General features: G+C 37.5%; 1 protein-coding gene across 1 annotated transcript; it reads left to right on the top strand.

Moving 5' to 3' along the window:
* The first annotated feature begins 512 nt into the window (after positions 1-512).
* LOC115794488 (uncharacterized) lies at positions 513-8,354 on the top strand. Its single transcript, XM_030750024.1, has 8 exons — positions 513-614; positions 1,361-1,466; positions 1,657-1,727; positions 1,821-3,855; positions 4,003-4,092; positions 4,759-4,831; positions 7,175-7,273; positions 8,171-8,354. The coding sequence occupies exons 2-7, from the start codon at positions 1,391-1,393 to the stop codon at positions 7,182-7,184; spliced, it is 2,355 nt and encodes a 784-aa protein (XP_030605884.1). The 5' UTR covers positions 513-614; positions 1,361-1,390; the 3' UTR covers positions 7,185-7,273; positions 8,171-8,354.
* The last annotated feature ends 5,807 nt before the right edge of the window (positions 8,355-14,161 follow it).

Here is a 14,161-nt window from a genome sequence, read left to right as displayed (position 1 = left end):
AGGAATAAGGAGGACTGAGTTTTGAAAATAAAAGTACAAAAGAAAGTTACACTTAGAAGCACGCAGATACACAGGTCCTGTGTAATACTCAACATGTCAGGTGCAGGAATAAGGAGGACTCGGTTTTGAACATTATGAACAAACTCACATTCAGTGATTGTTCTTTACATTTCAGGTCTCCAAAGAGATGTCGTGTCAGGCTGCTGATGTGGACGCATGCAGATCTTTTCCAGACAACTCACCAGAGGTAATTTACATCTTCAATGAGTTATTTACTTTATAAAACAAACTCATGAGAGTGATATTCAGTACTATTCAGATACACAGGTCCTATGTAATCCTCAAAATGTAAGATGCAGGAATTTGGAGGACTGATTTTTGAAAATACAAGTACAAAAGAACGAAAGTTACATTTAGAAGTGCGCAGACACACAGGTCCTGTGTAATACTCAGCTTGATAGGTTCATACATTAGGTGGACATTATTTCTTTTTTTTTAATTTAGAAGCCTAGACTCATTCAGTGTTCATCCCTTCATTTTAGCTCTCCAAAGAGTTGCTGTGTCAGGCTTCTGATGTGGATGCCTGCAGATCATTTTCGGGCAACTCACCAGAGGTAATTTTCCTCTCTAACGACTTCTTAACTTTTACTTTTTTAAATTTTCACTCATATAAATTATATTCAGTTGTGTATAGATTCAGTTGGTTTTTGTAATCTTTAATTTCACAAGTTAATACATTATGAAGATTATAAATCCAGTTCAGTCTTCTGAAGCATGTATATTCAAATTATTTTTTGGGGTGGGGTGGGGTTGTTTTTTTGTTTTTTTTCAGGTGAGATATCTGCTCACCATCAAGAATATGGAGCATGACCATATTCTTAAGGGTCATGCTCCATGCATGCTTTTATACAATATATTTATGTACAATACCAGTCAAAAGTTTTGACACACCTTCTCATTTTAATGAGAATGAGAAGTTGGCTCCAAACTTTTAACTGGTAGAGTAAATCCACAGTGAATGTATGTTTTTGTTCTATTTTAGTTGATTAGTTAGGTTTGTTCTGCTGAAGAACAAGCTAGGTTGAGAGGGGATCTTTTTTCTGTTATTCCAGGTGTGTAATTTTTCCTCTGAATTTTACATGGCAACAAGTTATTAATGTAGATTTAAGGTTTGAAGTTTCTAATTTCTAAACAATTTCATTCACAACAGGGATAACACATACAAATCATGTCACTTTCATCTTTAATTCATGTTTTTATAGAAACAGAGTACAAACGATTCATTGGTTTTGATATTCTACACTTCACAAGTGTCCGTTAAGATTCTTATCTTATGATTACACTTTTTTTTGGTCAACAGGACTGTGATCATGATCTTGTCCCTGACAAAATGTCAAGTTTAGAAAAATGTGTTTCATGTGGAGGACCTTTTGCACCTCTGAAATGGAGTGGTGTGAGATGTAAAGGTAATTTTTTGAAAATGGAAGGGGGGCTTCATCTGTATCTTTTGAATGTGATGCCACAGGAACACTTTTAAAAACCTGCTCCATGTGTAGCTGTGCTATATGTTTAAAATGAGCCATTTGCTGCTGCACTGACTTTTTAAGTACTTTCCATGCTACCTTCTTTTATTAATTCTTAATTTTCTCTTTCTAGTTTGCAACCAGTCCTGGCACAAAAAGTGTTATGTTAAACACAAGGTGGACATCACTGAACTTCTGCAAGTGGTAAGCTTTTTAGTAGAATTATTCTCGGTGCAATGCTTTCCAAGTATGCAAAATATAATATATGTATATACGATGGTTTTTAATCATTATCAGGTCTGTACAGAACCAAGTTCAAGTGAGGTGGTATCATCAGAAGAGGAGTATGTTCCTGATTCCATAGATGATTCAAACAGCTCGTGCGATGACAGATCAGAGCCTTTAAAAATCAGTTACAAACAAGTACAGAATTGTGAGGTCTCCACCAGCAAGTCTTCTTCCAAAAACAAAAGACACCACCAAGAAAGTTTTGTAGAGGAAAACAGAGAGCCCGTTTCTGAAGCTGCAGAATCATCAACTGAAGATATGATCAGCACAAGTCAGCTTGAAGTATCAAGAGTTACTGGCAATATAGGAAACGCTGATGCCGAAGACATATTTGTTGATGATGGTGCTGATGCTATGGCTGAAAAAGTCTCAAACACGTCATCCTTGCTCAGAAATAAAACTTACTGCTACATTTGTGGGAAACTACAGACAAAGTTTACACGTCACTTAAAAACTCACGAGAAAACACATGCAGATGTTGCTCAAGTTTTAAGTCTTCCCAAGAGGTCCAAACAACGTATGAAAATGCTTATAAAGCTTCGCAACAAGGGAAACCACAAGCATAACTCAGAGGTCTTGGCGAGTGGAGTTGGATCACTAAAACTAAGACGCACATCAAAGAAAAAGTACAATGCAAAAGATTACATTCACTGCATGTACTGCCAGGCATTATATCTGCGACGAGATCTTTGGCGACATGTTCGAAAATGTTCTTCAAAAGCAGTAGAAGCCACTTCAGAGATTGGAAGAAAAAAAGTTTTGTCTTTGGCCTCTATGAATGAGTCAGCTTTGTGTCAGCAGATATCACCAGGTGTTTGGAGCGTGTTAGCTGTTATGAAAGATGATGAAATAACTTCTACTGTGCGAAGTGACTTCTCTATTCTTCAGCTGGCCCAATCATTCTTTAACAAATATGGACAGGATCCCACCAAATATGACTACATTCGCCAGAGACTCAGAGAATCTGGAAGACTCCTGCTCACGCTTCGCAAGGAATTCTCAATACATAGTCTTGAGGATGCTGTGAGACCTGAAAATTTTGATGTGGTTATCAAAGCGGTCAAGAAAGTATCCGGGTATGATGAAGAAAAGCACTGCTACCGTACTCCAAGCCTTGCTCTAAAGTTAGGTCACTCACTACAGAAAGTCAGTGATATTTTACATTGCAGAGCACTCATGGCACAAGACAGTACGCTGATAAAGTCAACCCAGAGTTTCAAAACTCTCTATGCTACAAAGTGGTCTGAACTCATCTCTCACACCGCTTTAACTACGTTGAATGAGCAGCAGTTTAACAAGCCCTCCACTCTTCCTTTCACCGAAGATGTTCAGCGTCTTCACAGACATCTGGAGAAGACTACAGAACAAGCATTGAAGGACTTGGAAGACAATAGTTCACCAAAATCATATAGTGAACTGTGTAAAGCCACCATGGCAAATATAATACTTTTTAACAGAAGAAGAGGGGGAGAAATTTCAAAGATGACAATGAATGGCTTTCTGGAAAGAGACACAAGTCCCCTGCATAAGGACGTCGCATTTGGACTGACAGAATTTGAACTTCGCCTTTGTCAACACTTCAGTCGTGTTGAATTAAGGGGTAAAAGAGGCCGGAAGGTTGCAGTGTTACTCTCGCCAGACATGGTGAATGCCATAACACGCCTAATAGAAAAAAGAAAAGACTGTGGTGTTCTGGCAGAAAACCTGTTCCTGTTTGCCAGACCTCATTGTCTGACTCCCTACAGAGGACAGGACTGTTTGAGGTTTTATGCCAGTGAATGTGGGGCTGAAAACCCTGAGCTCCTCAGGTCAATGCAATTACGCAAACATGTTGCAACTTTGTCTCAGATCTTGAACCTCAAGAATCACGAGTTGGACCAAGTTGCTAACTTCCTTGGCCACGATATTCGCGTTCATCGTGAATATTACAGACTTCCTGAGGCTACTACCCAGCTGGCCAAGATATCCAAACTGCTGCTTGCCATGGAGAAAGGATCTCTCAGAAGCCTTCAAGGCAAAACACTTGACGAGAATGAAATCGAAGGTAATGCCATTTAAAGTTGTTTACATTAAAAATTAGACATGTTTCTAGCAAATATATGGTAGCAAAATGGAACACACATTGTGCATAGGCAACTTATAACACTTTAACCTCATGGTTCATTAAGGCAATATAATTTATTTTAACTAGACAACCTACAGTTGACCGATTCAGATGCTGAGAGTGAGGTCGATGCTGAGAGTGAGGTAGATGAAGCAAATCTCACACATCCACAGACCGGTAAGTACTGTGTGATATATATATATATATATATATATATATATATATATATATATATATATATATAAGGAATCTGTTGAGGAACCTAGCGTGTATTTATTGTCACCAGATGGTTAGACTTTTAACAGTTTAGCTACATGCTATGTTGTATTCGTAACCAATTTTAATTTCACTGTCAAGTCAATAACTAAAATTTCTTGCTGTTTTCTAGTATTTCAGACATATATTGAGGGGACATTAATTTGTATCTGAAATACTAGAAAACAGCAAGGGCCTGAATGACTTAGGTCCCAGATAGCAATTGAGCACTCATGCAAAGAGACTTCCACAGTTGGTTTGTGTTCTACAGATGGGTCTCTCTGAAGTCGCATAAAAAGATGGCAAAGGGTGTAGTATGTCAATTAGATTTTTGAACATTTCCTGGTTTATTCTGTAAAAGTGTGCTTTTGTCCAAACTTGACTTCATGTGCCAAATGAAATTCAGTCCCAAGGACTTCAAATTTCAGGGGAAAAGGCAAATAACCATAAGATATTATTATTATTATTATTATTATTATTATGAGAGTAAACATTACCTTTCCACATAGCAAGTTAACCAAAATTTCACTGTAATACTTTTACTCATCTTTCTATGTATGCAATGAAATATATTATATTTTATTACAGGTTCTGCAGGACCATTGATGGCTAGGCAACCTGTCGAGGAACCTCCATTATCCATTATCACCATTATCACAAGGTTAGCCCATATCCTCAGTATACTAACATGTCACCATTTTTGATTGCTTTTAGGCTATGAAATAATGCACAGTGGATTCAGACCTTCTTCACTCATTTCAATTTTGTTGTCACAGCAACAGTTCAAATAAATGGGTGATATGTAAGCTAAATTTCAAGTGATCTGAATGTAGAATACAGAAGTAGTAGCTATAACTGATGACCAGGACAGTCTTTTCAATCTAACAATTTACTCATTGAATACATTACAGTGCAACAATTAACATATAGGCATGGCTGCTGCTTTTCAGTGTGCACAACAGCAACTACAGCGTCTAGGCTTGCACTTCCTAATATAAAAATAAAAGCACTTCCTATCATACCATTCACAATGATGAATCAACTTAAGCAAATAATGTTCTTAGCTTTCAACTGCAGACAGTTGAGTTCAGACTGGCCAATGCTTAAGTACAGGGAGTTACATTAATCTAAGCACAATGTAATAAAGGCATGAATGACTTTTTCTAAATTGCCCCTTCTAAGATAAGGTTTGACTCTGGCTAGAAGCCGAAGCTGAAAGAAGCTAGCCTTGACCACAGAGCTAATCTGCTTGTCTAATTTGAACACCCCATCAATAACACCAAGATTCCTTACCTGTGATGGTATATAAGGTGCTAGTAGGCCAAGAGAAATGGTAAGAACCTGGACCAAGTCAGGGTGACCAAACAGGTTAATCTGTTTTGTTTTAATTTAATCTTAAGAACTTTAAGTCCATCTTTGTCTTAATATCCCTCATGCAATTAAACACAGCATAAATAGATTTCTTGGAAGGTGCCTTTAATGGCATGTAAACCTGCACATCGTCAGCAAAGCAGTGAAAAGGAATATTATACTTCCTAAATGTCGACCCCAGGGTAGCATGTAAATGGAGAACTGTAGAGCACCAAGAACTGACCCCGGGGGAACCCCACAGGTCAGAGGGGCCACCGAGGAAGAAAACTGCCCCAACAGCAGACAGAAGGCTCTATCTGTGAGGCATCCCCTCATTAACAAGGAGTAGCGATGCAACCTCCCAACAAGCATGTAGTTTTGAGATCTGACAGTTTCAAGTTGAAGGTGGGACTGCATCAAGGATCAACTCTCAGCCCCTTATTTGTCCTGCTGATGGACAGACTAACAGTTGAGGTCAGACAGGAATCTCCATGTAATATGATGTTTGCATACAGTATCATGATTTGCAGTGAGAGCAGGGAACAGGTAAAAGAGAACTTCGAGAGATAAAAGCTTGCACTGGAAAGAAGAGGAATGAAAGTCAGTTGTGAGACAGAATACGAGTGTGAATGAGGACGGTGGTAGAACAGTCCGGTTACAAGGAGCAGAGGTTGCAAAAGTGGAGGAATTTAAGTAGATCAACTATCCAGAGAAATGAAGAGTCATGAAAAAGAGGTGAGGAAGAGAGTACAGGCAGGATGGAATGAATGGAGAAAATTTTCAGGAGTGGTGTGTGACCAAAGAGTTGCAGCAATAGTAAAAGGAAAGGTTTAAAAGAGAAGAGTGAGTCCAGCTATATTGTATGATTTAGAGACAGTGGCACTGAGCAGAAGGCTGAGCTGTATATGACAGAGGCTTAGATGTTAAGATTCTTTGTGGGACTAATGAGGATGGATAGGATTTGGAATGAAAATGTCAGAGGGACTACGCAGGTTGGACAGTTAGGAGAAAAAGTTAGAGAGGCCAGACTAAGATTGTTTTGGGCATGTGCGGAGGGACAGTGGACATATTGATCAAAGAATGTTAGAGATGGAGCTGCTAGGCAGGAGACAGAGAGGGGGACCAAAGAGATTGATGGATGTGGATGAGGAAACTTAACAGATAGTTGGTGTGAGGATAGAAAATGTAGAGAACAAGGGGAGGTGGAAGAGGTTGACTTGCTGTGGTGACCATCTGACCTGAAAGAAGGGGCTGATCTACTAAAGTATGTATTTGGTGGAATGTCTCCTTGTTAGTTGCCTGGTTTGCTTAGCTCTCTCTGTGATCGCATCCTTGTTTTGCAAAAGCTGGTCGACTTTCCAGTCACTGCTTGAGTCTTATTTTAGTGCATAAGTCAGCTCAATATCTTTTGTTATAAGCTGTAGTAGCACTGGGCATATCACACATCCATGTGTCGCTGTGAACTACAAGTCTAAACCGTACATCTGGATTTCATCATTAAGAGAATAAATTCATTATTTATCCATTAGTTGCTTAACACCATAAAGGAGAATCTTGGACTTCACAGTATTTAAGAAACCTACCTACAACAAATAAATGCTCATCCAGACCATTGTTATTTTTTGTTTTATAATCTTTTCTTTCTTCATTTCAGCACAAAGTAAACACACAGATGCTAAGGAGAAAGAACCCAACACAAAACTAAAGAAGGACAAAGAGCCCAGCAGAAAAAAGAACACAAATAAACATTCTGGTAAATGCTACCACACATACACAAGTCACTAAACACCAAATTACTTAAGCACAAAAGCACAACTGAAGCATGGTCAAAAGAAATTATCCACACCACCCAAAGGCAATATGGTGACCATTCTCTTTCTGCAGGATACTGTGAGCTGATATTTTAGCTAATATATCTGGCCTAAATGCACATACCATATAAAACTGTACCTTGTATTAAATTGATACATTTTCAAACTGTCAATATTCAGATGCTAGAAAATAGATGCAATTTAGTGATCAGTAATAGGACTAATGTTTATAGTACTTTCTTTATACATATTTTAATCTGTAATGTTTTTTCAAAACAGCAAAACACCAAAAAACTGTAATAAGCAAAGCAATGGGAATATATTTTCTAATTTGGTTATTAAGTTAGATTTAGTACACCAGGGTTCTCAACTTTGGGCTTTTGCTGATACAGCACCTATAGAGAAACGTGGTGCTGAGTGGGATCTAGGGACCAGCAAGCCTCTTTTGGCTTTGGATGGTTCTATGAAAGCTGCTGAGGCCTGTTTGTCAAACAAATACTATTTTGAAATTACGAAAATGCCTTTTCTTCAGAATTCAATCATATAATCAACCACACTTACCAAGCAAGTGTCAATGGCAGAATAAGCTGTTTAGCATTGGCAGAAATTTATTTTCATCTGTGCAACGCACATGCTCATTTCTGTAGCTTGTCCCGCTAATGTATGTTCTTTATTAATTCACATTTTAAAAGGGGAATAAATAGGCATTACATCAGTACATAATTTATAGCCAAGAACCATTGTTTTAACAAATAATATACTAAACACAAATTTCCTTATTTAAAAACTGTTTAAAATGGAGTTGGTTTTCATTAATAATTTATTTGTCTTTTTTCTAGTATCTCTGGAAAGTGCTAGAAGAGCAAAAAAGAATCCATGGTCTCCCATGGAGGTTGTCGCAGTCATATTGTTTTAATGTTTGTCAATGTGTTGTCTTTTACTACTATTGTATATTCATGACGTTTTCTGTTGTTTGTCCTTCTGCCTAGGGACTACAGATGCAAATTAGCAAACATGCTATAATCTGGCTCATTTACAATCTGTACTAAGTATTGATTGTTTTATTAATGTGCATTGTCCCAAATAAATAAAATAAAAAATAAAAATGAGACATTTTGGCGAACACATCAAAAAAGGAAAACTGGCCACTATGATTGAATGCCAGCAATGCAAGAAGGCTGAAGATCCTGCTCTGGCTGCCCGCTCTATCCAAAACATAAGAGATTTTGTAAGGAATCGGGGCATAACTATGAAAAGAAAAGAAAATCCTGGATAGAATATGGGAATGTGATGAATTGTCCTTTAGTGATATCATCAGGACACATGGGATATTAAGGGTAAGACCAGAAGCAATCTCTGTGTCCTGATGATATCACTGGTGGACAATTTAAATATTTCATCTTGTGGAGGCAGGAGAAGGGCTGACAGTATTCCAGTTATATTGGCAAACTGGGTGTTGAACAGAATATGTAAACATACTGATATTTTACAGTATATATTGTTTGGTGTGGATTGGTTACTGTACGTTTCAGTTTTATTTCTACTGTGAGACGATGGGTAAGTTCATCTTGTTCACTCAATTTTTGTTTAATCTGTTTGATGATTTAACAGACTTGCATAATTTCATTTTGCCATTCATAATTTTTCCTTTCTGTTCACAAATAGGATTCTGTTGCTTAGTGAAAGTTACTGCTACTGCCGCTTACTTAGTGAAGGTGCTGTAAAATGCAGTCCATGTCTTTCTGTTTAGTCATTTTTCATTTATCCATGTTGGCCTTTTTATGCATGAAAATTACATGTTTGTGTATGTGTATGGCCATTGTCCTGACAAATAAAGTTGGCCCTGGCAATTACTGTTTGTGTCATGGGCGGAGCTAAGTACCTCATTATTGTTTGTCCTCTTAATACAGCATTGTGTCAGGTTCTTATATTTTGAGTTCTGATGTGTGTATCTAAATTTTGAAGTGAGATTTGTGTTGTATAGTTCAAACAGAATTTTTTAAGATTTACTACATCTTTCTAGCATGAGTGGAAAGGGGTGTCCGTTTAGTGTTGCAAAAAACTGGTTTGAAAAAATTGTCCTTCTAATACACCAAAACCAGTATGTGTGTGTGTGTGTGTGTGTGTGTGTGTGTGTGTGTGTGTGTGTGTGTGTGTGTGTAGGCAAAGATTTATGTTACATGCAAAGATTAGACTTCACAAAAAAAGCCTTTGTGATTAAGCAAGCCAGCTCAGATAATTTATTAAATCCACCATTCCATCGACCCTTCTTCTCTTTATCATAATTAATGTGATGTTATCCCTTCACGCCACAGCTGCTTTTGCACTATAAAGCTCTCGGTGCACTTGATGATAATGGTCTATCCTGTCTTCTGCCTCCCCGTCTCCATCTGCAGCACTGATTATCTCTCGCAGTTATTATGCTGTGGCCTAATTATACCACAACAAACCACATGTTTTAGCTGCTATCACATATTTCTTTTAACAAATACACAGTCAACATCAGTTAAGCTCTGGGAGCTTTGTGTGCAGGCAAAGTCCCAACTGCTATTTAGTATAGACAAGGCAAACATTTGCGAGAAAATGGAATGACTTTTATTCATTGGGTAAATGGGAAAGTCTTGAGTTTGAGCCAAAGAGCTCATTTATATTTGGTGAATGCAGTGAGCCAAGCATTGAGTAGTCTATTGGCACTTCTACCATCACTACAATTTTCTGTTTCTGAGGTTTACCTTGAATTTTCAAGTAGGAACAAAAGGACCTATTTCTTAAAAGCTGCAGAACATGAATAATGGATTGTATTACCACATGAGGGACTGATGTGAATTTGTGAATGTGTCCAGTGATAAGATATTCAGATATCTGTAGCCACTCTCATAACAGTTCTTTTCCCTCTTGGGCAAAAGTAGATAGAGAGACCCTTTTATAGCATCAGATGGCTGGCTCTCTATCATGATTTGTTTTGTATCTTAGTGATTTTTCAGCAATAGTTGGCTATTCCTGGAGGTGAAATATCAGCCCAAAGAAACTCTGAAGGAATGCATTTCATAAAATATAAATTAATTTGGGGGGTTAGGGAGGCAGAGGAAAGAAAAACATTTCTGGATACCTGGAGGAGGAAAATGCTGAAAAATTCTACAGCATGAAAACCGAATCGATATTAAATCTGAGCAACATTTGGGCTTAAAGTCTTTTAAAGTAAAAACTAAAGCAAAACTGTGTGGCAACCACATGGCCACACTTTCAAGGATGCAAAAATGCACTCACAGACCTTAAGTACGTACACATAAATAGCATTTTTATTAATAACACAATGTTACATGATGTTTGTCTTTAAAATACAAATGTTATTTTCTAACTCTTTTTAATTGTTAAACAGTAGAAAATGTTCATTATTCTTGTTTAACTTTATGTTGTGGGTTTTTAGAATCTTTTTCTTGCCCCCCAAATAGCTGTATTTCACTTTTTTTTTTTTTTTTTTTTTACTATTTTTGGACACAAAACAGAAAACATAAATTCTGAAGACATAAAGATGAATTTTTTTAAACGTCTGACACAAATTTTTAAAATGAAAAATGTACTGTTTTTCTTGATTTGTATGAAAAATGAAAAAACGGCCTGAAAAAAGGTTAAAACCTAAATGAAAAACACTAATAATTGGCATTATGAGGGAAAAAAGTTTTGGGATCAAAAATATACATTTTTCATTTGTTTACATGTACAGATCTAGAAAAAATAATTTAAGCCCAAAGACAAGACAAAAGTGGAAATTTGTTACCTATTGTATTTTTTTTATTTAACCTTTATTTATACAGGTAGTCCCATTGAGACTCAGTGTGTCATTTGCAAAAGAGGCCTGTTTCCATAACATAATAATTTTACAACAATAAAATAATACACTAAATAATAAATAAAATGCCAAATGTTTACACAGTCATATTAAAACAAGAACAAGGTCCCATTGATGATGTAACAAAATTGTTTATACATATTTTAAAGTCAATGGGTGAAGTCATTTGGGAGAGCTGCAAGTCCTTCTATAGTGTGTTCCATGAAGCGTAATCAGTAGTCCACGTTTCTAGTAGCTTAGCTCATCCATCTCGCTTAAAGTCAGTAGCACGTCTTAACCATGAGGTGGCAGTGAAGATCCACCGTGAATGATGGTGAAAGTAGGAAACAGCATCAGGATCAAGGGGAAAGTTAAGAACTGATTAGCTGTGGAAAGTACCTTTGCTCAAGTACAGAACAGTGTTTGAGTATTTCTATTTCTTTCTGTATTTTTGCCTCAAATTTATTTGAGAGTGCAGTTTATGAAGGGAATATATATATCATGATAATATGTGCCATCCCACGTATATGGCGCTGAATAACTTGAACTTCATACTGTTATGACATTTTGCTGAGAAAAAAAAAATTCTGTAGCTTGCTTTTACTTAAAGGGATAGTTTGACATTTTGTTTGGCAGCGAGTTATTGTTAGTGTCTATTATAATGTTATGAATGTGCAGGTGAGGGGATTGCTGTTGTTGTTGTGGTTATCTTCAGACCTCAGGCAAGCTGCATCAGAAATCAAATTCTCTAAAATGTCAAACTGCTGTTACAAGTAAGGAAGGGACTGACAGTGGCCTTTGCACAAAAATAAAATAAATAAACTTGTGGTCATGATCCTAAAGTACCTGCTAAAGAAAACAAAACCATTGATCTTATTCAATTCACACAAGCCTGACTAATAATAATGATTCCATACACAGTCAGCTGAATGTAGCTGCATCAGTAATGAATCACAGCGAGCATAACCTTCTACGTTAATAGAATCAATGTTCGTTGAAAATGACCTGGCAGGTCTGAATGTGTTCTTCAGGGGAGTAATTACAAAATTTCTCGCCCACCTGCAAACTGTGTGATTTTTACATCTTGACCCCTTTGGTGTAGCTGTGATGAGCGATGATCTGTCGCGGTCTCCCACCTGAACCGAAACACTTAATTTGCGCCCCCGTGGTGCAGCGTAATAGCACAGAGAGAATCGATATAGAGGTGACAATGAATTAATGCAGTCTGATGAGTTATGTGGACACTGATATTAAATCTTTGCAAAGATGATGGGATTAACCCAACAGAACCAACTTGCTGCAGACTGACACACAGGAAACCCAAGATGATTACTGATGGCTTTACCTGCTTTGCTGTTTATCCACACATTCTGTGGACAATCTATGGAGAGTAGCTGTTTCTCTACATACTTTTGAGCTCTCATGGCTGAACAGGCCCCCCTCCATGGGAAGGTTAATCACACAGTAATATAAACAGCTGCATTGCCTACTCTGCTAATAGCTGAGTAATTTTTTATCCTTTTTTTTTTCCCTTTTACTCAAGCCTGCACAACTTCCCCAGGAAAACAATCACTATCACTGTAATCTGGACCAGTGATGAGCAAACTGCCTCGGTCAGTTTGTTTCTTTTTTTGGCTACGGGACCTAAAAACACCAGAGGGACGCGGGAAAGAGTTCTAATCACAAACAGTTAAATCATGAGTGTGTCAGTTTGATATTCCACAGTGGATTTACATGCAGATGGAGATAGATGCAGACAGCAGAGGACTTTTTTTTCTCCCTCTCTGAGAGGCAGCGCCATCACACACACACACACACACACACACACACACACACACACACACACACACACGCACACACAGCGACACAGCGACACACACACATGCACCCTCAGCTAATGTTACAGGTGTTAACCCCTAGGAGAATTGTTGCTCATGGGTTCTCGCCTCTCTCCGTCGACGTGGCAGTGTGGTAATGGAAAAGCAATGCTGAACAGTGTGAGCCTTCAGTTCCTTTGCTTCTTGAGGAGAAAGCCATGTTAATGCAGGTAGACAACAGAATGAGAGAAGGACGCAAAGACAGCCCGGTCCCCTGCTACACTGAACACAGGGTTCAGCTGCAAGTCAATTTGAGTAAAGACAAAGTGTGTAATATAATCTCAGAGGCTCAAATGAGCTTAAAAATCTAATGTGGTACTGCTGTCATACATTACAGAGCTGCAAGTCATGCTGTGAGCATTTGTTGATCCATAGCAGATGACACATCATCACAATATTGCACTATAGAGATATTAAAGTCACCTTGTCTATATTTGATAATTTTATATCCTCACAGTGCCATAACAGGTTTTATTCAGTGCCTGCAGGACTCAATAACATGTTTAGTATTATTTTATTGCACTTTATGGGATTCTGCTTTATCTTTTATTATATTACTAACTTCATGTGGTACCAGGTATCTGGATATTGGCACTCTATATTGTTTTACCGTCTCTTTTTACAAATGCAGTAATATAATATTAACGAAAGGACATGCAAAGTGTGTATACTGTATACTGTACATATGCATTAGCTTTCCAGGGGTGGTGCTGATCATAACCTCAATGCCACTTGGTTAGGTAGTTAGGTAGGTACGAGATATTCTCATGATAGACAAATGTGCACCAACTGTGTGATGCTATCATGTCAACATGGACCAAAATCTCTGAGGAATGTTTCCAGCACCTTGTTGAATCTGTGCCATGAAGAATTAAAACAGTCCAGCCCAGAACTATAAAGTGTCTGGTGAATTCATATTTTGTATGTAAAACCTGCACAGTTTCTATACTACACTTAGCAGAACAATTTAAATGTTAACTTGTGACGTAAAAATTACATTTCTCTCTGAAATTATGAAATAAAGTTGTTAATTACAGTAAATTTGTCATTTTCATGCCAATGTAGGTATTCATAATGAATCTTTATAACAAACTGTACTTTTTATTGTCATTTGTACTGTGGCT

The sequence above is a fragment of the Archocentrus centrarchus genome, chromosome 16 (assembly GCF_007364275.1).
Source record: "Archocentrus centrarchus isolate MPI-CPG fArcCen1 chromosome 16, fArcCen1, whole genome shotgun sequence".
Taxonomy (NCBI): domain Eukaryota; kingdom Metazoa; phylum Chordata; class Actinopteri; order Cichliformes; family Cichlidae; genus Archocentrus; species Archocentrus centrarchus.
The sequence above is the reverse complement of the archived record's forward strand: the minus strand, read 5'-3'. Positions and strand labels throughout refer to the sequence as shown.